Source organism: Phaethon aethereus (assembly GCF_964289735.1).
Source record: "Phaethon aethereus genome assembly, chromosome: 18".
Lineage (NCBI taxonomy): Eukaryota > Metazoa > Chordata > Aves > Phaethontiformes > Phaethontidae > Phaethon > Phaethon aethereus.
Window position 1 is genome coordinate 13,054,042 of NC_138594.1, and position 22,553 is coordinate 13,076,594.

General features: G+C 50.0%; 2 protein-coding genes across 2 annotated transcripts in view; one reads left to right on the forward strand and one right to left on the reverse strand.

Annotated features, from left to right (window-relative positions):
• Positions 1–34: 34 nt before the first annotated feature.
• Positions 35–1,513, reverse strand: TSPAN10 (tetraspanin 10; the record flags this gene model as incomplete). The annotated part of the gene is made up of 3 exons (XM_082008333.1): positions 35–341; positions 434–1,023; positions 1,436–1,513. 3 exons carry the CDS (start codon positions 1,511–1,513, stop codon positions 35–37), a joined length of 975 nt encoding a protein of 324 aa, XP_081864459.1.
• Positions 1,514–2,218: 705 nt separating this feature from the next.
• NPLOC4 (NPL4 homolog, ubiquitin recognition factor) overlaps positions 2,219–22,553 on the forward strand; it is a gene marked incomplete at its 5' end in the record, with an annotated part of 29,174 nt that continues 8,839 nt past the window's right edge. Inside the window, 12 exons of the mRNA XM_082008286.1 lie at positions 2,219–2,233; positions 3,470–3,550; positions 6,069–6,181; positions 7,093–7,272; positions 9,708–9,756; positions 10,573–10,667; positions 11,913–12,036; positions 12,670–12,849; positions 14,429–14,515; positions 16,127–16,198; positions 16,905–17,031; positions 18,990–19,150. Of these exons, the coding sequence (XP_081864412.1) occupies positions 2,219–2,233; positions 3,470–3,550; positions 6,069–6,181; positions 7,093–7,272; positions 9,708–9,756; positions 10,573–10,667; positions 11,913–12,036; positions 12,670–12,849; positions 14,429–14,515; positions 16,127–16,198; positions 16,905–17,031; positions 18,990–19,150 (1,284 nt within the window). The remainder of the gene's footprint in view (positions 2,234–3,469; positions 3,551–6,068; positions 6,182–7,092; positions 7,273–9,707; positions 9,757–10,572; positions 10,668–11,912; positions 12,037–12,669; positions 12,850–14,428; positions 14,516–16,126; positions 16,199–16,904; positions 17,032–18,989; positions 19,151–22,553) is intronic.

Below are 22,553 nucleotides of genomic sequence, written 5' to 3' on the forward strand. Positions count from 1 at the left end.
GTGTCCCCCACCCCAGCTGGCAGCCAGCACACCCTTAATCCCGCGCCCAGACAGACGCGATGTCTCGCAGCATCTTCAGTGCCATGAGCACGCCGGTGGCCTCGACCAGCACCAACACGGCCGCTCCGGCCACGATGCCGCCTGCCTGGCCGCGGAGCCAGGCGCCGAGCTGTGCCACGCAGCCCCGCAGGTGCACGACAGTGCTGGCTGCCACATCCCCCAGGCGCAGGGCCCCGAAGGCGCACTGGGTGTTGGCAACGGTGCTGTTCGGCCATGGGTCCAGGCAGCAGGAGGCAGGGACGCTGCATGCCTGCACTCCCAGGGCACTGCAGTTGAAGTACCTGCAGGGACAGACAAGGATTGCTGCCGGGTCCGCGCACCTTCCCGGTGCGGGGAAAGCCCCCTGCTACACCCCCCCGGTTCCCCGACTCACGGGTTGGTCTCCCAGTCGCGGTAGGAGCCGAGGCCGCAGCACTGCAGGCTCTGCTGCACCTCGTCCACCAGGAACCGCAGGTCGGGCTCCTCCTGGTAGTGCAGGAGGCAGAGGAGCAGGGCGTCTCGCAGGGCGTCCCGCAGCCGGTGCCGCGCCGCCAGCAGCAGCAGCCCCCCCAGCACCTGCAGCCCTGCGAAGGCGAGCACGGCTCCCACGAAGAAGCGCAGCAGGCAGGGGCTGGAGCGGAGGGTGCCAAGGCAGCCGGCCAGGGAGACGGTGCTGGCCCCCAGCCCCACCAGCACGAAGAGCAGCATGGGGTCGGAGCCCAGCGGGGCCAGGTGCGAGCCCTGCAGCGAGCCCTTGGCCAGCAGCCCCCATACCCCCACAGCGAGGGCCAGCAGGCCCAGCAGGAGGAAGAGCAGGTGCCAGAGGAAGGCCAGGTACCGCACGCACTGGCTGAAGGTCCCTGGCTTGGGAGGGTCAGGCCACTGCGCCCCAGGGTCCTGCTCAGCCATGGGAAGGTCCATGTCCCCGGCCAGCGAGCCATCATCATTGGAGGAGGAGTAGGGCAGCTCCACCAGCCTGGATGCCTGCACAGACAGATGAGCCGCTCAAGGCCAGTGGGGCAGACCCCCAGAAATGCCCCCCCTCAGCCCACAGACTCCTCCCACCCCACAGCCTGAGGCTGTCACAGGCTCCCGGAGCCACCATGCACCCCCTTTTGCAAGAGCCCCCTGTGCAGGGCACCCCACATCCACCCCCACACTGTAACCCTGCCCATCATGGAGACCCCAGGGTCTGAGCAGATGGGGAGCATATAGGTGCTCTCCCAGAGACCCTGCCCCTAACAGAGACCCCCAGATTCACCCCTATGGAGAGCCCCAGGGACGTGGAGTGCTGCAGGCTCCAGCACAGAGCCAGCACCCTAGCACCCAGCAGCCCACAGCTGGGGGACATGAGGCAAGAACGGGGGCTGAGGGTCCCGCAGGGCCCCGGCATTACCTGGGACAGCAGCCGGGTGCTCTCCCCATTGCCAGACGCCCCATGGAGCCAGGGGAGCCGCACGCTGCTCAGTGCCATTCCCTGCTCCCAGCCTGGTGCTCAGGCCCAGGCAGTCACACTCCCATCATGTGAGGGGCTGTGGCTGGCGCTTAAATAGGGCTGCGGCTCCCGGCCCCACAGCTGGGCCCGATCCGGCCCAGCCCTACTCCAGCACCCACGCCTGCCACCCTGTTAGCGGGGTCAATAACAAGGGCACAGCAGGACCTCTAGGGGTTTGGGGTGAGTGGGGGTACAGGCCCCAGAAGAGCCCACATCCCGATGGCCCGCCGGTGGGAGACCCCCGAGCCCCGTGCAGGGCGTGAGGGGGCACCGGGGGAGCCCCACGCCCGGGCCAGGCCCTGCAGCGGGAACAAACGGCGGGGCCGGGTTGCGGACGGAACGAAGGGGCGGGCGCAGCGGTGGCAGGGGGACGGCTGTGGCAGTAGCACCGAGGCAGCACGAGGGACAACTATGGCGTGGTACCGAGGCAGCATGGGGGACGACTGTGGCAGGAGCACAACCCCGCCCTGCCCGGCCTAGGAACCTTGGCGCGGCGGAACGCGGGCGCCGGGGTGCGGGGCCCGGGCGGCGGCGCAGGCTGCGGGCCGGGCCCGGGTAGGCGGCGGGCCGGAGCGGGCCGGGCCGGGCAGGGCGGTGCGGAGTCGAGCGGAGCGGGCCGGACCGCAGTGGGCCGGGCCGGTAGCGGGGCAGTGCGGTGAGCCCCTGGCTCCAGCAGGCAGCACCATGGCGGAGACGATCGTGAGTGGGGCCGGGCGGCGGCGGCCGGGGGGAGGGGCGATGAGGCAGCAGATTCCTGTGGGGCGGCGGGGCCGGGCCGCGCTCACCCCGCCCGGCAGGACCGCACCAGGCCTCCCCGGGGCCGCGCCGGCCTCTAGAGACGGGGTATCCCGCCGAGAGCCGGTCGGGAGCACAGCACCCCCGGGGCCGGTCCCGGCCGGGGCTGGCGGTGTCCGAGCCTGGACGGATTCCCCGAGTTTTTGCCCCAGGGAAGTGCCCCCGCCGAGCATGTGAGGTTTGGGACCCTGGCCCCGAGCGGGGATGGCTCGGGGGAAGGCGCCGGGGTGCCGACAGAAGCGGGAGAAGGGGCTCGTCGGTACCCTAAAGGTCTCCTGCTCCCGTCAGGCCGGGCTTGCTCCCGTGCTGAAAGTTGGGAGAGCGTGAAGGGGCTCCTGCGAGGTGATGCCGGGACGCGGGCAGCCTCCCGTGTCCTCCCGTGTCCCTCCGTTCGGCACACACGCTGCCATCCTGAGCATGGCTCTGCCTGGTCTGCCAGCGGGTGAACGTGCTCTTTAGAGTAACTGGAGTCGCTTCTCTGGATCTCAGCAGCACAAGGACACGGATGTTTATGTTTGCTGCTTCCCTGTCAGTATAGGAAGAATTGTCCCTGGCCTTTTCCCCAACGAGCTGCCAGTTTTTCCCACCTCTGACTTCAGGTTGCAGCAAAACTGCTGCTCAGTGTTTCACAGTGGTAGCCTGAGCCTTGCGGCTCTTCTTGTCTTTTCATGAGTGATGGAAGTTGCACGTCAGTAACGTGGGTTGAAGCATAATGACAGCGCAGGTGCCCATTAGCACCAGTCAGGCCAGTGTTTGTGTGTAGGCACTGAATAAATTGCTCCCATGGAAGCTCTGATTCACCCTCTTGAAAGTGTAATTCCACATCTGAGGTCAGAGCTTTGACCAAAAAAAACCAGTGTTAGCGTTTTTCTCCATGCCAACTTCTTGCTGTGCCTCCTGCATTAGGGTAATGCATCCCACAGCATGTAAACGTTGGTCCAGTGCTGCCCCACCAAGAGCAGATCACTTCCTTGTGCATTTGCACACCCTTTTGAAGAGCAGCATTAAAAGCAGGAGGGAGGAGCAGTGGGGACACTCCACATCGTGTGCATGAAACTTTAACATGGCTTCAGCAGGCTGCGAGCACAGGGTGGGCTCTGTCCCCTGTGACTAACTCGGGCTGTCCTCTTAACCTTGCAGATAATCCGCGTGCAATCGCCGGAAGGGGTGAAGCGCATCACAGCCACGAAGCGAGAAACAGTGGCGACGTTCCTCAAGAAGGTACCCCGAGCCTCTGCTGCACCTTCCCCGCTTGCCTGCGGGACGAGGCAGGGCTCCGGCTCAGCCTGCGCAGCAGCTCTCTCTCACAGGAGATACGTGCTTAACCTCGCTGGGCAAATGTGCTGATGGCAGCGAGGATCGGCATGCCTTGTGGAAAGCGGCATGTGGCATTGGTGTAGCCAAAAACAGTTTTCTCATTGCTGTTCCAGAGGGAAAATAACAAAACTAAAGAAGAAAACTTAATCAGTTTTTCAGCTGGAGTTTCCTGGGGTGGGAGCTTTCCTGGGGAAGACATGTTTTTAGTCTTCTCCCAAAGAAACGACAGCTAGGGAAGCAGAGGCTGACAACAGCACAGGAAAGGTGATAGTCAAAGCCTGCTGCAAGGGACTGCCCTCTTCACATGTGATCCAGTTGAAACTCAGCTGCTTGATTTGTGCTCTGAATATCTTTTGAATATGTTCTGTGTGCCGCTGGTTTTCCAGTGTAGTTTTGGAAAGAGCAAGGAGGGGATTCAGGCGAGATCTTAAGGATGTGAGAGCCTCCGGAGTCTCCTGGGAAAGGTTTCCACCCTGGGATGAGGAGAACACACTGAGTGTTGGAGTGGTCAGATTTGGAGTTGGCTGTAGCTTGTTGTTTATTCTGATGCAACTGCTCAGTGTATAAAGTTTGCTATTTAAGAGTGAGCAGTTCTCCCTTTCCTTCCCTCCTGGGACTCCTCTGTAACCTGGAACCCTCAGACTGGGATTTCTTTGCTTGGTAAGAGAAGTACTATGTGTTCTGTGCCTGAAGGGCCATTCTTTTAGTCAGCTAGATTTCCTTTCCCCCTGCAAGGGGGAAGGGGAGCAGACTGAAACCTTCTGCTGTTCGTGAGTCATTTGCTTTGTCTGAAGCTTGGGCCCAGACCACGACAGCAATCCCTACCTGACCAAGCGAAAACCCTGATGGGTTTCAGGGCTGGGTCAGAGACACCCGCTACAGTCTCTGAACAGTCTCACCCACAGAAAAAAGTCTTGCTTTCAAAATCTCTGGAACCTGTGCAAAACAAGGTGCTCGGTTTCAAGGGTTTGTATTACCCGAAGCAGTGTGGAACAATCGTGCTTGCAACCAGTTACTGTCAGAACAAAAGCATCGGCTCTCACTAAAATTGCCTGTTGATCTGGGGAAAACTATATCCTCTTGCTGAGCTGAATACAAAAAATGTCTGGGTTTCTTTCCTCATATAGGCCTTACGTGAAAGAGAAAATTTGCAGATTTTACCACCTAAGATCTGTGTGTATTAATAGCTGTGCATTTCAACACTGAAATGTTAATCCATATGGTGGATTTCGTATTTAGCTAGATAGCTGTAATTAAAGAGGCATCAGATTGCTGCTTCTATGTTTGCAGTTAACTTCGATCTTCTCCTTGACAGCTCCAGAGAACCTGCAAAAGAAATGTGCAAGAAAGCACATTTCTGAGTGGTAAGGGCTTCGGTAATCGTGTGTTTTTGTCTTTTGTAGCACATCCTAGGTAAGAGTACTAAAAAAGTAAACTCTCAGGTGTGTCCAAGTTCGAACTGAGTTAAGACCAAATTCGAGCCTTTTGTTAAATGCATTGTGGTATTTGTCTCCTTGAAAAAACTTGGAGAAGTCTGTGGCCTGAAGAGCTAAGATTTAACTCTGGCAGGCGTAACGCAGGAGGTTAACCGTTCAAAAGCCATGCTTCCATTCAAACAACAGATCACTTGCTGCTACAAATCACAGCAAAGCTGACAGAGAAACTGCTTTCTGTGACTTTGCCCATGTGACAGTCGTGTTTGTGGCTTGTTAGATTTGTCCTGTGTACAGCTCAGTCTCTGAGCCCTGCAAAAGCTGCAGAGAGATGTATTTAATAAAAATAAAGGCTCTTAACTTAAGAATTTAGGAAGAAGCTTGTCATCTGGAGAAACTTTGGACACCACTTTTAAACTGATGATGTTTTTAAGTGTCCCAATGTAAAAATTGCTATTGCCGTGAAGAGGCGTTTGACTGATTAAGAGTAAAGCAGCCTTAAGCTGAACTGCTGAGAGGATGAGCGGGAGAAAAAATTGTGTGAAACTCATGTAGCAACTGGTAGGTGAGAGCGGAACTGAGGGCAGAAGAGCCTCAGAGGTGAAGATCGGGACTGAGGAATTCTGGTCGTAGGAAGATGAGAGTGACTCGGCTGGTGCGGCGAGGCTGGAGCAGGAGAACTGGGATAATGACGGGGATAGTTTCCCCGCCTCTAGTCATGACAGTCCTTGCCTGGATTTAGATAAAATATTGCATTTGTGTTGTGTGAGAGACACGTTCTTTTTAAGTTGCTTTTTTAAATAAATTGCTTGTGTTGCTAAGCATTTCTATTTTTCTCAGTTATCCCGTGCCCTTCAGAAATGCAGGGGAATTCAGCTCAAGTTTTGCAACAGAAGTTCCCTGGACTTAATACTTTCTCTGAGCTGTTTTCAGCATCTGACCAGGGGTCTGAGGTATCTTAAACCTTGCCATTCTTCTCTCTCTTTCAGGTTGCAAAAGAATTTGGTTTCAGGAATAATGGGTTTTCTGTCTACACCAATAGAAACAGGACAGGAGAGATCACAGCATCACAAAACAAATCCCTCAACTTATTGAAAATCAAGTGAGTCCTGACAGAGAGCGCTGTGGGTGAAGGGGAGGCTTTGTACAACAGGTTACCCCTTCTCTGAGCTTGCCTGAATTCTCCCCTCCGAACTGGGCAGCAGCAGCAGCAGCATCACGTTACAGCAGTCCTAAGCTTTCAGCTATTGCTCGCCAGCTACTTGAAGGGGCAAGCTTGACCGACGTGCCGACATGGGGATGATCAAAATGACTACGCGTGAGGCTGTGGCAGCCATTTCTTAGGTCACTTCTTGTGTTGTGTTGCTTGTTGTGGTGAGGCAGCAACAGGCCTCCTGTTTGCTCTTTTACAGCCTGCAGCAAGCTCTCTCAGCCCTGCTTTCACTCGCGCTATCCTTTTTTTCTGCATCAATGCCAGAGTCTGATAATCCCCTGTGCAAAAGTCAGGGTTCCTGCCTTCTGTAGCCAGGCGCCTTGGGGAGATCAGAGGTGCCAAATGGTGCAATCACTTCATGTTTGTTTGGGAATGTCTTCGGTCTATTCACGTCAAGAATAACGTAAAACTGACTGAAAACACAAGAGCTGTTACCACCCTGTGCAACTTGTCACTTGAATGTGTCAGCACTGGCAGCTGCCGTGGGAAGGCTGTGACTTGATGTGCACAGGATCCGCACTAGTCCCTTTCCCTGCTGGAGATGTTGCTTCTCTCTGTAGGCTCCATTCACCTTTCTCTTCATCTTTTTCCCCTCAGTCTTGTTGAAGATGAAGAGACTTGCATTTGTTGTGCAAATGACCAAAGCAGCAGAAAGAGGTGGCTGATGGAATGGCTCCGGACTGCCATGCTTGCTAGTCTGTTTATAGTTTGTGATAAATTACACGCTCCTTTGTGGTCTGGGAGGTTTGCTGCCCAGAAGCAATTACTGATAGCTGTGTGTTGTTTTTCCACACCTATAGGCATGGTGATATGCTGTTTCTCTACCCCTCAAGCCCGGCTGGCTCCTCCTCAGAGACCATGGACACCTCTGTCGCCCAAGGCTTGCGGCCTGCGGGGGCCCCCCAGGTGGTGGAAGATGAGATTGACCAGTATCTGATCAAACAAGACGGGAAGATTTACCGAAATCGAGACCAACAGCTGTAAGTACGGGTGGACTTTGTTTCTGCCCATGCGTCTGTGCCTCACCAGAGCTTGTAACATCTTGTCTGAAACCAGCAGCCAGGAAGTGTGCTATGGGAACTGCCCTCTGAGCCACTGCTCTGTCCCTTTGAAACGTTCACAAGGGAAAACAGCCCTTGCCATTGTCCTGGAAGGTTAAATCTAGCTCTGGTGAGCCGAGGAAGGAAGCAGATACCAAAATCCCAGGGTCTTTGCCAGGAAGGACTCATTTAGAGCATCTATTGTTCTGATCAAGGTGGCTCCTGCTATGGGGCTTGTGATGGTATATTTTGTGCTTCTAAAACGTTTGGAGCTTTCTAGATTAAAATGAATACTTTGAATTCTTCCCTGGGATGTCCTGGCAGCCGGTGCTGTGTAGAAATACTAGATTATGCTCTGTGTGTGGCATATTGCTTAATAAGCAGGGCCCTGCTGTCTGCAGTAGCTTCTGTTCCATATGGTCTCAATATGTAGCTGCCCGTTGTTTGGGTCCAGAGGTGACGGGTGTGCAGAGTGGCAGGGCCAGGTCTCCATCTTGGAGGAGAGGTGCAGTCGGGAAAACACGCTTTCAGCCAGAGCTGCTGCCTCAGCATCACCCAGCCAGGGGTGGGTGAGCATAATTTGTTTTCAAAATCACGGGCAGCTCCTCTGTCGGAGTGGAGACCTGAGCTCTGTCCCCTTTTCTGGCTGCCATGCAGTCTGTCCCTGCTTGGGCAGAGCTCACACAACCCTGCATCGCTGTCTTCAGCACTGTGATGGGTGCGTGTGGCACCTCACCTAGGGTGTCCCAAGCAGGAGCCCTTCTGCGGCTTCAGATGCAGCCACACCTCATAAAGGAAAAACACAGAAGTGAAGGGAATGAGTGAAAGTATCCAGTGGCAGAGACGTGGAAGTGGGACTTGGGTCTCTGCCTGCTTAGTTTTTTGCTTCCTTTCTATCACATGCCTTTCTAACCTTTCTGTGAAACCAGGAAGTCCATTTTGCTCACAGAAATGCATCAAAGTCTAATTTTGCCAAAACTCTTAGCTGCAAGAGGCTTAGTTAAACAAAGCAGCTTGTATTTTTTGTAGAAGTAATAATACAATGGTGAGTTAATACCACCATCAATCTACACTGATGCTGCTAAAATGTCCTCTGTCTGGATGGTTGTTTCTTATTGCTTATCGTTAACAACGTCCCAGTTGGCTCCTGGCCTGGTGTCTGTACTGGTTGTTGGCTTGGACTGGACCCCTCTGCAAAGTAACTTCTGAAAGGGCTTGAGTGAAAATTTTAAAGGCAACCAGGAATTCTTTCTAAAACATAATAGCTTGCCCTTCCCCATTGTGTTGTCTTCCATATGGTTTATCTTTAGAGCTGCAGCAGCAAGGAAGTTTGGAGAGACGTAGCCTTTACGTGAAAAATCCTATCTAACCTTTTCAGGCTGATGATAAATGAGGGAAATGTCACATTATTGAAACAATAAAGGCAAAACCCACCACTCCATGGCAAAAACATTGTCTTTAACTTGACCACATTTTTCAAAAGAATAAATGAAGGTATTGTTCTTAGCAGGGAGCCAAAGCACAGTGGTGGATATTTATGATAAAAAGAGTGTGTCTGGGCTTGTTCCTGTATTTGTGAGTGCATATCAATCTAAACATGAAGGGATGCTGGCGTTCGGCTGAGTGCATTAGCAGCCTTTAGTGGTCCTTCATGTACATTGTCTGCCACAATACTTTGTTAAAAGAAATGCTGCAACTGGATCCCATCCATTTTGTCTTTGCAAGAGCCAACATCCCTCCTCCTCTCTAGAGGCCTGCCTTTGAAAACTAGCACTGACCTAGTGCTGGGGCAGAAGTATGGGGTTTTTTTTTTGTTGTCTTGGGTTTTTTTAAAGCTATCACCTCAAAAGGAGATGTTTTCCCCTCTGTTTTGTAACTTTACCCAGCAGGTCTTTATCTGTCTGATAAACACATGCTTCCCTGTTTGTTCCAGACCATCCTCTAGTGACTGATAAAGGATGAATGTTTTAGTTGTCTTTTTGTTAAAACCACACAGGCCAGCCCTGTGACGTAGATTTAAAATTCTTTGAATTGAAACACAGCCCCAATGCAGGGTTGTAAAACTTGAGAAGCTGTGATCTGACATCAGTTCACGTGGCTGTTCAGAGAGCAGAGCCTGTTGCCAGTGACACAGACGTTAAGAGGGTTTGATCTTGACCTGGGACTCTCAGATTTAACCTGAAGCTGTTGCTGTCTCTATGTGAAATTATCTTGTGGTGACCCCTCTGTAATATTCCCTAATGGGTAGAGAGTTGCTCAGAGCCATATGATTGTACAGATCTCCCACACCAAAACTTAGACTAGAGCAACTTTTACAGTCTGACTTTTCCATTATTAAGTAAGATTTAACGCTACTTCTCTTTCTCTTTGCGTAGGTGCCGCCACGGCCCCTTGGGTAAATGTGTGCATTGCGTACCGCTGGAGGTAAGAGCCCCAAGAAGGTGCTTTAGAAAGTCACGCAAAACCATGTCCTCTTGGATTCGGTTTCTTCCAGTATGAACGCTTTTCCTCGAAGCACTGTCCATGTAGAGATGGCAGCTCTGGGTCAGGATCCTGCTGTGCACTGTCAAAGGCGCTGCCTCGCATCCGGGATTGCTAAAGCTCTAGGCCTTCATGACCCTGGGTTTATTCTGGTTAACGCTCTCTTTTTTTGCAGTAATGGACTTAACAGAAAGTGCTTTAGAAAAAGCTCCAGTTTTCCTCCCTCTTCGCTCTTGCCTGGATCTTCTTGTTTCATCCCCTCTCTTGTGGATCCCAGAACTTCCCAGTTTAACCACGTATTATTCAGGTTGAAGGCAGCTTTAGTAACGCCTGCAAATGTGCTGAGCTGTATAATTCATGGCATGAAGCAGTGATCCCTCAAAAGTCGCTGCGAGCCAGGATGGCTGTTCCCCTGCTTCCCTGCCGTGTGCTCTGGAAGTTCTCTGGCCTCGTTTGAGCAGCTGGGCTTTTTGTTTGTCATTAGATACTGAAAGGAAAAAGCATTTTGCCTTTGAGGCTTGTTCTGATTTGTGGAGCCAATCTGTTATAAAAGTAGGAGGCGATAATAAAACTCGCTGTTGTAAAGCCCCACTGTTTCTATCACAGTAGTAGCTGCCTTGAAAATGGGCCTAAATTTTCTTGATTGTTTCCACACTGAGAGCTAGTGGGGTTGACTCTAGAACATCCATTTGTTTAGTGATCAATGTGTCATCAGACAGGTGTCTGACCTGGCTTTTCTTTGCGTGGTGTTTTTGGCAGCCTTTTGATGAGGATTATTTAAACCATCTGGAACCTCCTGTGAAGCATATGTCCTTCCATGCCTACATCAGGAAGCTGACCGGAGGGGCAGACAAGTAAGAAAATCTCTGTGTTTAAGGGAGTCTAGTTGTAGCTTCTTTTTTAAAATATGAATGAAAGTACACACAGATCGCACCAGAGCGGTGGTGGATACAACTATTAAATGGCAAACTGAGGGGAAAACATGTTAAAAAAAAAAAAGAAAAGGAAAAAAAAAAAAGACGGGAAAAAAAATTAAGTCTGTCTTTTTCTTTTTTTTTTTTTTTTTTTTTTTCTGTGGCAATGTAACTGCTTCCAGGAAACACTGCTGATGGGGGGAGAAGGCCAGATGGAAGGAAAGAGGTTCCCTAATCACACAGAGTTCCAAGCCTGCGTCTCAAACCTCGTGGAGAGGCACTGAGACTGTGGTGGACCTGGGGAGCTTTTATTCACCACTGGCTTTTCTTACCTACAGACGTGAATAGGACAGAAAGACGAGCCTAACATTCCTCAGGGCCTGATTCTGCTCTATCCCATGCTCCTTGTGTTCTTAGTGAAACTGTTTCTTGCGGTGGTGCCGTAGTTCACCGTCTGCTAACTGGAAAATAAGGCGTCCTGCCCCGCAATGGGGCAGAGGATACTGTGGTGACACAGGACAGATAAGTGCTGAGCAGAGGGGAAGCGCTGAAAGAAGCATTTATTTCTTTATGCCTTGCTGTGGCACATGTGTTCAGCAAAGGTGCTGAAGTCCCCTTCAGTGATGTCGGGGAACCCACTGTGTTCTGAAATGCAGCTCCTTTAGGTAAGTTATGCAGAGGTGTAACCTCCTCCCTCCTAGTCCTCAACGCCGCTGGAATTTTTTAAATGTCTTTGTGAGATGCAGCTCAAGTCCATAATACTTTGATTTGAAGGGAGCTTCCTTTTGCAGGAAGCCTTGTGCACATGAAAGGAGCTCTAATTTGCCCTCGCGGTATAATCTATTACTTCCCATGTGTTGCATAAATTATTTAAGCAGGGTCCCATGAGTTTTCTGTCTCTGCTCTTGCTCGAATATCTGCTTAGGAGCTGAGTTAGGGACCACATGTCGGCCTCTTGACCTCCCTCGCTAACTGGGCAGCAGAGGTTACTTGGGGACCGCAGGAGCGGAGCATCCCCCAGTGGGAGTTTGCAGGCTGCTTTGAGATCCTCTGAAGAAGCAAAGCATTGGTGCCACCATGTCTCCTCTGCCCTGCTTCCTCTATGATATTTCTAGCTACTTGGGTTTTTTGAGACCCAAAAGCATTTACTGTGGTAACAGCAGCTGTCTCTTTTACTTCTTGCAGGGGGAAATTTGTTGCCCTGGAAAACATCAGCTGCAAGATCAAATCGGGCTGTGAAGGGCACCCTCCTTGGCCAGAAGGCATTTGCACAAAGTGTCAGCCAAGTGCCATCACTCTCAATAGACAGGTGAGATGGAGCTCACAGGAGCCCTTGTGCTTAAAGCTGAGGAGGGACTTGACTTTTATTTTTGGAGAGATGACTTTGAGAACAGCCAACTTGGAGCTAGAAGCCTTTGCATATTGGCAGTTGTTGGGGAAATGGCTGTTAAGGTCTTCAGTCCTTGCAGAAAAGGACTCCAAAATGTATCTGGTTCAGCAGTTTCCGCTTAATGTGGAGGACATCTGAGCTGGCACCGCTAGCGATGAATCTCCACTTTTTTTCCTCGTGGGATCCAAAAGGCCACCCACTGTTTCTTCTTGTTTCCTCTTAGATTTCACTGTCTTTTTTCAGTTGAAGAGGCTCTTGGGGTAAGGGCCCTAGGAAAGAAGCCAAGCTAATGGGGTGCTGGGGGTGCTCAGCGCTTCCCCATAGTCCAGCCCGTGGCGAGTTCTGCTTGCTGGGCGGGGGAGTGGTGCTGAAGGCAGCAGAGGGGAGAGGGAGGGAGCCAGCTAGCTTTTCCTGTCCCTGCGCTGGCAGGATTCGGCTGCGAGGGGTGGTGTGCGTGCTCGGCAGCCGGGAGTCTCTGGGGAAGGTATTGGTGATAGGCAAAGTAAACGGACCTAGTCAAGGACGGCCTGACGCTTGAACTTTGTCAAACAGAAATACAGGCATGTTGACAACATCATGTTTGAGAACCACACAATTGCAGATCGCTTCCTAGACTTCTGGCGGAAGACAGGAAACCAACATCTTGGGTATCTGTATGGCCGGTACACAGAGCACAAAGACATTCCTCTGGGGATCCGGGCGGAGGTCGCTGCCATCTATGAACCCCCACAGGTAAAAGCTGGGTGCCGTGGCGTCAGTGTCGATTCGTAAAGATTAATCGGGGAACGTGGAAACACTTTTTTGTTTGGGAAACCTCATGCGGTATTTCTGACTGCAGCTCCACAAGGAAAATGGTCCCGTGAAAAAGGAGATAATGCAATTTATGTCTTTAATGTCACTGTCAGTTATTGCCATTGAAAGAATTTTAAAACCCAGATTTGCTTTTTGTTATTTTTACACTTTCTTTTACATTACGCTGTGCTCAGATGATTTAAAGCTAGAGAGACTTCATAATAGTGGATTTCATTTTACATGTTTCCTTGGTCAGTGGATTTCCAAGGTTAAGGTACGGAAGAGCTTAAAAACAAATTCTGTACTGGGAAAAAAAAGTTGCAGCCCTTGCTTAAATTTCTTATCAGCTCTCCAAGAAAATTTAAGCAGCTTAATTAGACAAAAATGAAGTCTGCTGCCTTGATCTAGAGGCCTAGGATGAGATTCGATGCCTCGGAGCAGCCAGCAGTCCCCGCTAGATGGTGCACGGCGCCGCGCCCGGCACTGCCGAGTCCTCCCGGGAGGCTGCAGCCAGAGCGGGTCCCGCCAAGCCTAGCCTCCCAGGCAACCCAAAACCTGAATTCGGCGTTGGAGAGCTGAAAAGAGGGATGGAAAAGCCACTCTGCCCACAACACAAGGCTCAGCTCAAAGCTGAGTTTGCCTACTGGCTTCTTCACCGCTGACCAAAGTCACTTTTCTACGTGCAAAGACTATGTATACAAACATGTCGCGGTGGGTCATATGTTTTCTTCCTCTTGATGATTTCTGCAGGGTTGCTAGAGTAAAATGCGACTGATTTGTCAGTGGAAAAAGAACAAATGGCTCTTCAGGAGTGTGTGTGTGTGAAAGCAGAATTGCAAACCTTTTTTAAGTTCTTCCCTTCCTTTCCAATATGAGCAGAGCTGTGCCCTCTATTGTTTCAGCATCACTGTTAAGCCCCTGCTTTGGAAGTTCATATGCTTCTAGTTGTGCGCGGTAAAAGCAAGGAAGCTTTTGCTCTCCTGGCAAGCAGTCTCTGCTGTGCCTCTTGACACGGCATCTTCCCACACGAGAAAGCTTGCCTCTGAAACGCACCCAGATGGAGTCGTGTTTTCCAGAGCGTGGGGGGAAGGCCTGGGCGTGGGCTATTGGATTCATTGGATTTCTGCCTCTCTGCTGCTCTGAGGCTCAACTGCCTCTCTGCTGCTTAAAGATTCAAACGAACGAAATGGTGGTACAAAACTGGCAGGTGGAACACAGAGCTCTGGAAAAAATTATATAATCTCTCGCCTTTTCCAAAGTGCTCGGAAACAGCAACAGCCTGTTTGTAAATGCTGAGTCTTTCATTCATAAACCCCGACATAATTTGCAAACTTGGCTGAAGAGCTCTGACAGGATGGGTCTGTGAATAGAGGTCATCTCTGGGGTGAAACCGGTCAGTGGTAATGCCAAAGGGGAAACCCAGACCTCTGCTTCCATCCTCTGCCTCACTCCTGACAATGGCTAAGCGTACTATGTTTTTTCCTGTCCTGTCTTACTAGTGAGTGTTTCTTTGCTGCAGATTGGTACACAGAACAGCCTGGAGATCCTGGAAGATCCAAAAGCCGAGGTTGTGGATGAGATCGCTGCAAAGCTTGGACTAAGAAAGGTTAGGATGTTGTCGCATCTCGTGCGTTTTTGTATGGCAATGAAGTCAATCCTCGGCAGTTCTCTTCAGCTCTGCGGGGTTATCCAAGACCATTTGGGCATACCTGAAAGCTAGCTTAAGTGTTGGGAGTTCTTGTGCTTTTGGGTACGAAAAACAAAATGAGAGCGTTTTCCTGAGCGCAAGCATCTAGCGGGGGCTGTGCAGCTGAAGTCAGCAGTCCTCTGTCATGAATGACATCAAAGGGAGTAGCAAAGAAGCAGAAACACGATTTTCCCTTTATTTCTCCTCAGATAGGAGCCGTTCCTGGTAGCATCTCCTCGGTGAGTGCTAATCTGGCACAGATGTAGCTGGAGTTGCCTTCCAAGTTTGTTCTTCCTTTTGACAGAATTGGTGTCCCACTTCCAGGAGCAGAGGCTCCTGCTTGTTTTTTATTCTCTGTGAGGTCCTGCCTCTTGGTGCTGCTCAGGCAGGCTGCGACAAGTTAATCTCTATGTTGGTTTAGAGGTGCAGATCCCCCAGCAGCTGAGCCTCAGTCCTCTGTTCCTCTTGTGCCCGCAGCCTGACAGTTATCCAACCAGGATGTATGGTTTTGGGATCCACTGGTTTGCTGACATCTCTCAAACGTGTACTGGTATTTTTCCGGTTTGGGAAATCTTTTGGTATCGTGTGAATGCCAGGAATGAGATGTACACAAACAAGATTTGACTTGCTAAAGAAAACACAAATCAGAAAAGACTCAGTACAGTAGACTATAAACATCTGTGGTGAGGTCTTTTGTTCTCTGAAGATAAGATCTTTAGCCTTTTGCCAGTGTCTGAAGCAAAGCTCCTGTGAGTGTTATTTATTTCCATGCTTTTCCTTTGCTTCTCGCATCAGATATTTTTAATCAATATGACTTAACACGTAACTTACTGCTGGTTGCAGATTTTTTGTCTGTCTGGGCTCTGCTAGGAATCTGAATCAGCACTTCTTCCTCTGAAGGGTTAACGCTGTGGGAGCTGGTCACGAGGGGGCTGAGCCGAGCTGTTTTTAGCCACGTGTGTGTAGAAGGGTTCACGCAGCGGTGTGTGTGTACACTTCTATACTCCTGTGTGCAAACAATGCAGAAAGCAGGAATGTGTTTTTTGGATCGGAGCAGACTCTGATTTGGAATGAATCATACTCCAGTGGGAACATATGAGTTTTATCTTAAATAGTGACTGCGAGCTTCAAAATGAGATCATGTGAGCTGCTTTGTCATCTGCTGGCGCTCCCGATGCTGCTTTGCTCTGAATGCTCAATAGGAAATGCTTTTTGCTGTGGGTGGGAGGAGGCAGCGGCCGAGAGGCCTCTTGCAGCCTCCAGATCTTTCCATGAAAAAATATTCCATAGTGAAACATAAAGCTGCAGGTGCCCCCGGCCAGCCAGCTGGCACGCTGCTCCTGGAAATCGGATTCAAATGAGCCCGGCACAGCTGGGAGAGCCATTTCCTTCAGGCAGCGTACAGCAGGGCCGTGCGAAGAGCCAAGAACATCTTGTCCTGCTAGGAGAAAATGTATAAGCTCTCTTTGGGTTTTTTGTTTTGTTTTGTTTTTTTCTTAAAGCAGCTTTCTCCATAACACTTCTTTATAGGTTGGCTGGATATTTACCGATCTGGTCTCTGAAGACACACGAAAAGGGACTGTTCGATACAGCAGAAACAAGGTGAGATTCAAGTGTGCAGCTAATTACAGCTGCTGGTACTGAGGGTTCGTGTAATCGCATAAACGCTGGCTATGCCAAGCAGAGTACTGAGCCACGGCAGCGCAGGGCTGGAGGTGACGCTGGGACTGGAATTCTTGTGAAATGTGTTTTTTCAGAAGCTCCTGAAGGAAAAGGAGCTTGAGCTCAAAGAGCACTGCTAGGGGTTGGAAGCTGTTTGGATAGCATGCAAAGCTGTTTGCAGTCCTTCACCCACTCTGCTTTAAGAAAACGGTGCTCGTGGTTTAAGAAAACTTTAAGTAGAGTGGAGTGAGGTGGTGCGAAGTGCAAACTCAGTGAGCAAAAATGACTCGGTCAGAGGATGTTCCTATGGGCTGGGCTTTGTGAGATATACGTGGCTCAGACTGTGACCTTCTCAGCTTCCTGTAATTCTAAAATCAATGATATCCCTATTTGGAAAATGAAACCCAGTTTAAAAAAAAAGGTGTGTAAAGGTGGGTGGAACTAGAAGTGGGACAGTCCTTCTGGTGAGAGCCAGGCTCAGGCTGGAGAGCTGACATGTCACATTCTTTTCCCAGTCTCTGCAGCAACTTTCTACGAAAGCATGTTTTACTAGGGTGTTGGTAGTTTTCTTTGGCTGCAGACCAGGGAAATAGGTCTAGGCTACATCGCGTTGTCCTTTTTATTGACATTTCTGCTCTTCCCTCAGGACACGTATTATCTAAGTGCAGAAGAGTGCATCACAGCTGGAAACTTTCAGAACCAGCAGCCCAACATCTGTCGCCTTTCTCCAGATGGTCATTTTGGATCCAAGTTTGTCACAGTTGTGGCTACAGGTATAAACTGGCCTCGGCTTGCCCCGGCTCTCTTGGTTACACATGAATTATCTCTTGTTAATAGAAGAAGAATATGCAGCTCTGCCAGAAGTCGTCAGACATCCTGGTCCCCATCTGTCCTTTTTAACAAGGGTTTTGCCTTGCCCTGTCAAGTAATATACTTTTTTTGTTCTTTGTGCTATCTTCTCTACAATTATTTACCCTGTCCCCTGCAGGAAATTTAATTGAGGCTTAGACCTGGAGCATCCACCTGTCTGATCCAGAAAGCATTTTTTGCCTGCAGCCAGGGGAATAACTTGCTCACTTTTCTGTTTCAAATCTTTAAGCTCCAAATTCTGTTGCCTGAAAGCGGCAGTGCAGAACCACAGCAATCTGGATCCTGGCTGGTTCAGCATAAAGGAGGGACCTTTATCTCCCTTGTGTCGCTGTCAGGGAAACCCTTACGTAGGATGCTGTGCTCTTCCACATACGGAAACATTTTTTTGTTTGCCTGAATAAAACGGAGAAGCCTGCAAAATGCTTTGCTTTGTCACCTCTGATTTTAGCCGTTTTCACAGCAAGTCTCCCGAGGCTCTGTGGAATAGTCGGCGCTGCCCAGGCTGCGAGGGGAGATGTTGGCATGTGCTGGGAGAGTTGTAGCGTTAGAAGTTCAATCTGCTGTTCTCCATGGGATGACACATGTATTCGTTTAAAATTTCCCTGGAGCAGATACACTGCGTTCTGGGTCTATTTAACACACTGAAAAAAACCCTCATGACTTCCAAATAGCATCCAGTGTAAAAACTGAAAGTGTGATATTATATTGCCTCCTCGGAGCCCAGGTTTTGTAAGTGTTCCCGGGGCCTTTTTCAGTGAATATGTTCTCGTTCAGTTAACAGGCCTGTGCAATCAGACAGCTGCCCATACATTCCAGACTGCTAAACGCATCCATCTTTCATTAAAGATAGATGTGTATCTCGCTGACTCCTTTTTTTATTTATTTCTGTGTTTTTTAAACAAGGTGTTTTACTGAGAAAATGATGGCTAGCTTTGTTCAGGCCTTCCCCATGTCTTGGTCGATGTTTAATTTCTAGGGGTGTTTGTTCTGGAGCAGTGAGTGATTGAGGTTAGAGATCAAAGGGTAGAAAACGAGTATTTCCTCTTTTCTGCTCCAGATAATTTCATTCTCTTCTGTTAAATCAGCCCATCAGGTTTCTATTTAAGCACTTGATTCCTTCCTTTTGTGCCGTATAAATATATCTGGATAGTTTGCATCAACTTTGCCTTTAAATCCTCTACATGGATTAGTTCCTATCCCCTCCTGAATTCCTAGGTTTGGAAATAGTAACGTTTTCCTACCATCTGTCTGTATCTTCTCTTTCCAGTTGTATTCTAATGACATATGACCCGATGTTGCTTACATTATCCAAATTAAAGCGCCAAGCATGTGATCTATCAGTGAGCCAGGGTCTTAATTTCCACTTTCCATGTCAGATTTCCACCAAGCCATCCATTACAGGCTGAGAAAACACTTTTTTCTTCTTACGCCTGACATTACTAGTTGACCAACCCTGAATCCGCAGCTCATGGTTCCTTGGAAGTGAAACAGGCTCCCAGGAGCTGTGTGCCTGGTTCTTGTTTTGAAGGAGAGAAGATACCTGCAGGGTAGTGGGAGGGTGATGCTATCAGGAGCAGCTTCGCCTCCTTTAAGCTCTTGGCAAAGCACTCTTGCTGTCACTCCAGGGGTCTGTCCTGTTAGGTGAGCTGTGAAAATGTGTATTATTAAACAAATGTAGAATTTAGAGGGGATTCTTGCCCAGAAGTACCTCCCATGCAGCAGCACCAGTGGTTTCATCTCACCGTTCTTCACTGTTGGCAAGACGGTTGTGTTTATCATTGCTCTTTGAGTCATGCCTCTCTGAGTTACACTGGGAAAATCACCCTCATGGGGGATTTTTAAGCAGCCTTTTCTCTTCCAGGTGGTCCCGACAACCAGGTCCACTTTGAGGGCTACCAGGTTTCGAATCAGTGCATGGCGCTGGTTCGAGATGAGTGTTTGCTGCCCTGCCGAGACGCACCGGAGCTGGGCTATGCCAAGGAGTCCAGCAGTGAGCAGTATGTGCCTGATGTGTTCTATAAGGTAAGGGCTGTGTGCCTGTGCATGGGGGGAGCTGCAGAAGCGGCTCTGCCACGTGTCTGGAAATCAGTATGGCCAGCTCAGGAAAGGATGTCTTTGAGGTCTGAACTATTTTCAGTAGTTCAGTTCACCACATGTCTGCAAAGTAATTTCATAAGCTCCGTTTCCCCCTCGTAAACATGCCGTTATGGTTTCCAGTGCAGCAGTAGCCATTGGCTATCCAGCTTCTAAATGAGGTCTGCAGTGATCCACCGAGAGCCCATAGCAAATGCTCTGAATTTACCTCCTCTTCTGTATTTGTTGGCAGTATTTGCCATGCTTCTCTGTTGATTTTAATCCCCGGCTGAGTTCAGCGTTCTCCACTGCACAGCCATATGACGCGTGCTAGCACAAATGGCGCAGTGAAAATGGTGGGTTCCTTATGCGATGCCAGGGATTTGCTCATGTGTGACACATTTACAGGCACCAACTGGGCAGCAGATGCAACAAAACATAGTATAAGTCATGCAACAAGAGGAGGAACAGCCCTGTGCGTGCTTCTCTGCAACAAAAGGAAGGTGCAAAGGCTTTCAGAGCAAGGGCAGGACTGGGGTGTGCTCCTGGCTTTCCCCTCTAGTGCTGGAGTTACTGCCTGCACCCAGATGCTGTTCTTGGGTCAGACACTAAGCTCCAAAAACTGGTCCTGAGAAGCAGTGGAGGATACGTGGATCCAGAGTGGATCCAGAATACTCGGTGCATCATGCAAGAGCACTGCTGGTAACCTGTCTGCTGTGGTTTTCAGTACAGCTTGTTAGTGATGAATGGACTGTCATTATTCCCTTGACAGTTGTTTCTGGAGATCTTCAGCCCCCCTCTATCTGCAGGGCCGAATTAGAAACTTCGGGACGGAATCTCTGCGGAGGCTAATAGCACTGCTTCTCAAACTTGTGTATGTTGGTGCCCTGCGAGCAAGGACAGAGAAATTAATTAATGGCACTGCTTGCCAACTAATTAGCCATCCATCACCCAAGTTAGTTATCTCATTCTTGTCTGTGTCTGATATTCACAGCCCGCTCAGCCTGCAGCACTCCTGCTGCCTGTGTTAAAGCTGCCTGTTAAGGAGCATAGGATAAGCAAAGCTACCTTCATTTGGGATAACTGAAATGAGCCTATTGTGCACCAGCGGCAGAAACAGAGCTGGTCAAAGTGCTCTTGTATGCCCTGAACCCGAGACCGGGAAATGCTGGCCTGGGTGAGTTAGCCCCTGAGACTCCATCTTCCCCCTCCACCCCCTAATGCTGAACTGCTGGCTTGTCTTGACACCACCTGAAAATGAGGAACACCTCTTGGCTAAATTCAGTGCTTGAGAGGAAAGGTAGATGGAATCCATGCCTTTTTCCTTAGCACGCAGACAGCTTGCTCTTAGGAGCTGATAAGCCAGGTCCAATTTAGATACAGCGGAGCTCGTTTGTGCAAGGCTTGGCCCTGAATGCAAAGATGAGATCATCTCCTGGCGTGCTGCGGTCCTGCTCCAGAGGAGCCCGTGCTGTGCCACAGTCAGGGTGCAGCCTTGCAGGAGGTCCCGTAGGTCTGTGTCCCACATGTGGGCCACCCTGGGTGTTCAGGGTAGCAGGAAGCCGGTGGGTGTTCCCATAAGGTCTTCACTCACATTCGTAATCTGAAGCAGGGAGATAAACAAAATACAAACTGATGGCTCCAGCCTTCTGTGGAAATTTCCATGAACCACTGATTCGCTGGGTCGGGCTGCAGCTTATTTCATATGTTTTATAACTTCTATCCGTAATTGCCTTTTTCATGATGTGCTCAAGGAAGGCTTGAAGACTGCTCTGGCGGGTGTAATTGTCCTTCAGACTTAAACGTGTTTGGCTGTAGGATCTCTTAATTTTTTTTGGAATGTTCTTAAATCAATGGAAAGCTTAGTCACTCCTGGCTTTGAAAATCTTTGGGGTCTCATTAAATGTGCAAGGCTTGAGGTCAGAGACACTACCTCATAGTTACTGGGTTGGTGACAGCAACAGTGTCGAAGCGTTGGTTAAATACGGTATGAGGAGCAAGCGTCCAATGCTTGGCCTCGCGGCAGAGGACAGCTGGCACATGGTCCATCACCCTGCTCCACCGTTCTCTGCTGAAACTGCAGGAGCCGAGCAGCTTTGTCCCCAGTCCTTGATGGGGGGTTCTCCTCTGTGCTGCCCCCTCAGCTAGCTTTGGGCAGAAAGCTGCACTTTTAAGTAGTTGCTGCATTTTGTCTTGGATGAGAAGCTATCACTAGTAGAGGGAAAAGTCCATCTATATATTTCTATGTAATATGCAAGTATTCATTTGAAAAGCCCTTTAGGATGAAAGGAGCTATACAAATTTCTTCTAATTGGATGAGAACCAGAAGGCCAATGTCTGTGTAGTATGGATGTATTTACAGAGCAGCTATGCATCCAGATGCAAGGCAAAATCTGTTGAACTGTCCTATCTGTCTGCAGCAGGGTCAGGCAGTGGAAGATTCACCTTCGGCTTTGCGAATAGGAAAAAGTGCTGCTGTTTGCACCTCTAGTGAAGCGTGAGCCAATAACTGTACTTCAGTGACGTCGTTCAGAGAAGATGTCTTGTGCTTCCACTCGCAGTAGGTGTTGTTATTTCAGCGATGACGGTTAAGAACTGCATTTGGATAGGTAGTGCTGCAGATGCAGGAAGGGTGTGAGGACCCGCACTGCAGGCAGGAGAGCTGCGGCTTCGGGGACTTCGCTGCACAGGTGACGAGGTGCCTGGAAAGAGAGGAACAGTTGTCTTTGGTCAGCGAGCTATTTTTCCATGGTTTGCACTGTATTTTGTGTTTGTGGAGTGGGAGAAGAGACTACCACATCCCCTGGGGCTGCAGCTGTTCCTGCCTGAACGTGACTCACCTCGATGGTGCGTTAGCATAGATGGGCTTTTCTTCCATGGAAATAGGAAAACTGATGGCACCAGCGTTGTCCTGCCTCAGGAGGCGAGGCGTTTTTCCTGAGCCTTTAGCCTTGTGATTTCTGTATTTCTTTACCATTCTCTTTATGTTGGCCACTAGCCCTGCTGCTTAGAGGAACCACCCTGGTGGAATTGGCAGTATGTGCTTTCTACATGCGGCCGTTGCTTTCCTGGCTCGTGAAGGCTCTAGTTCCGCTCTAGCGTGAAAGTTGAGGGCTTTGGGGACCATGAGTACAAGTTACTTTGCTCTGAGATGCCTCTCCAGGTAAGATTAGCCAGAAGGAAGAGAACAACCCCCTTTGCCTCCTGGGTTGTCTGTGAAAGCAGACAGCGCAGCGGTGTTTCCAATTGGAACATTGCACAACCCGCACTTGCTGCTTGGTGAGTTTGGTGCAATGAAACTCATGAAGGAGTCGCCCTTGTCAAGACACAGGACACAAGTCGGGGTGACCGC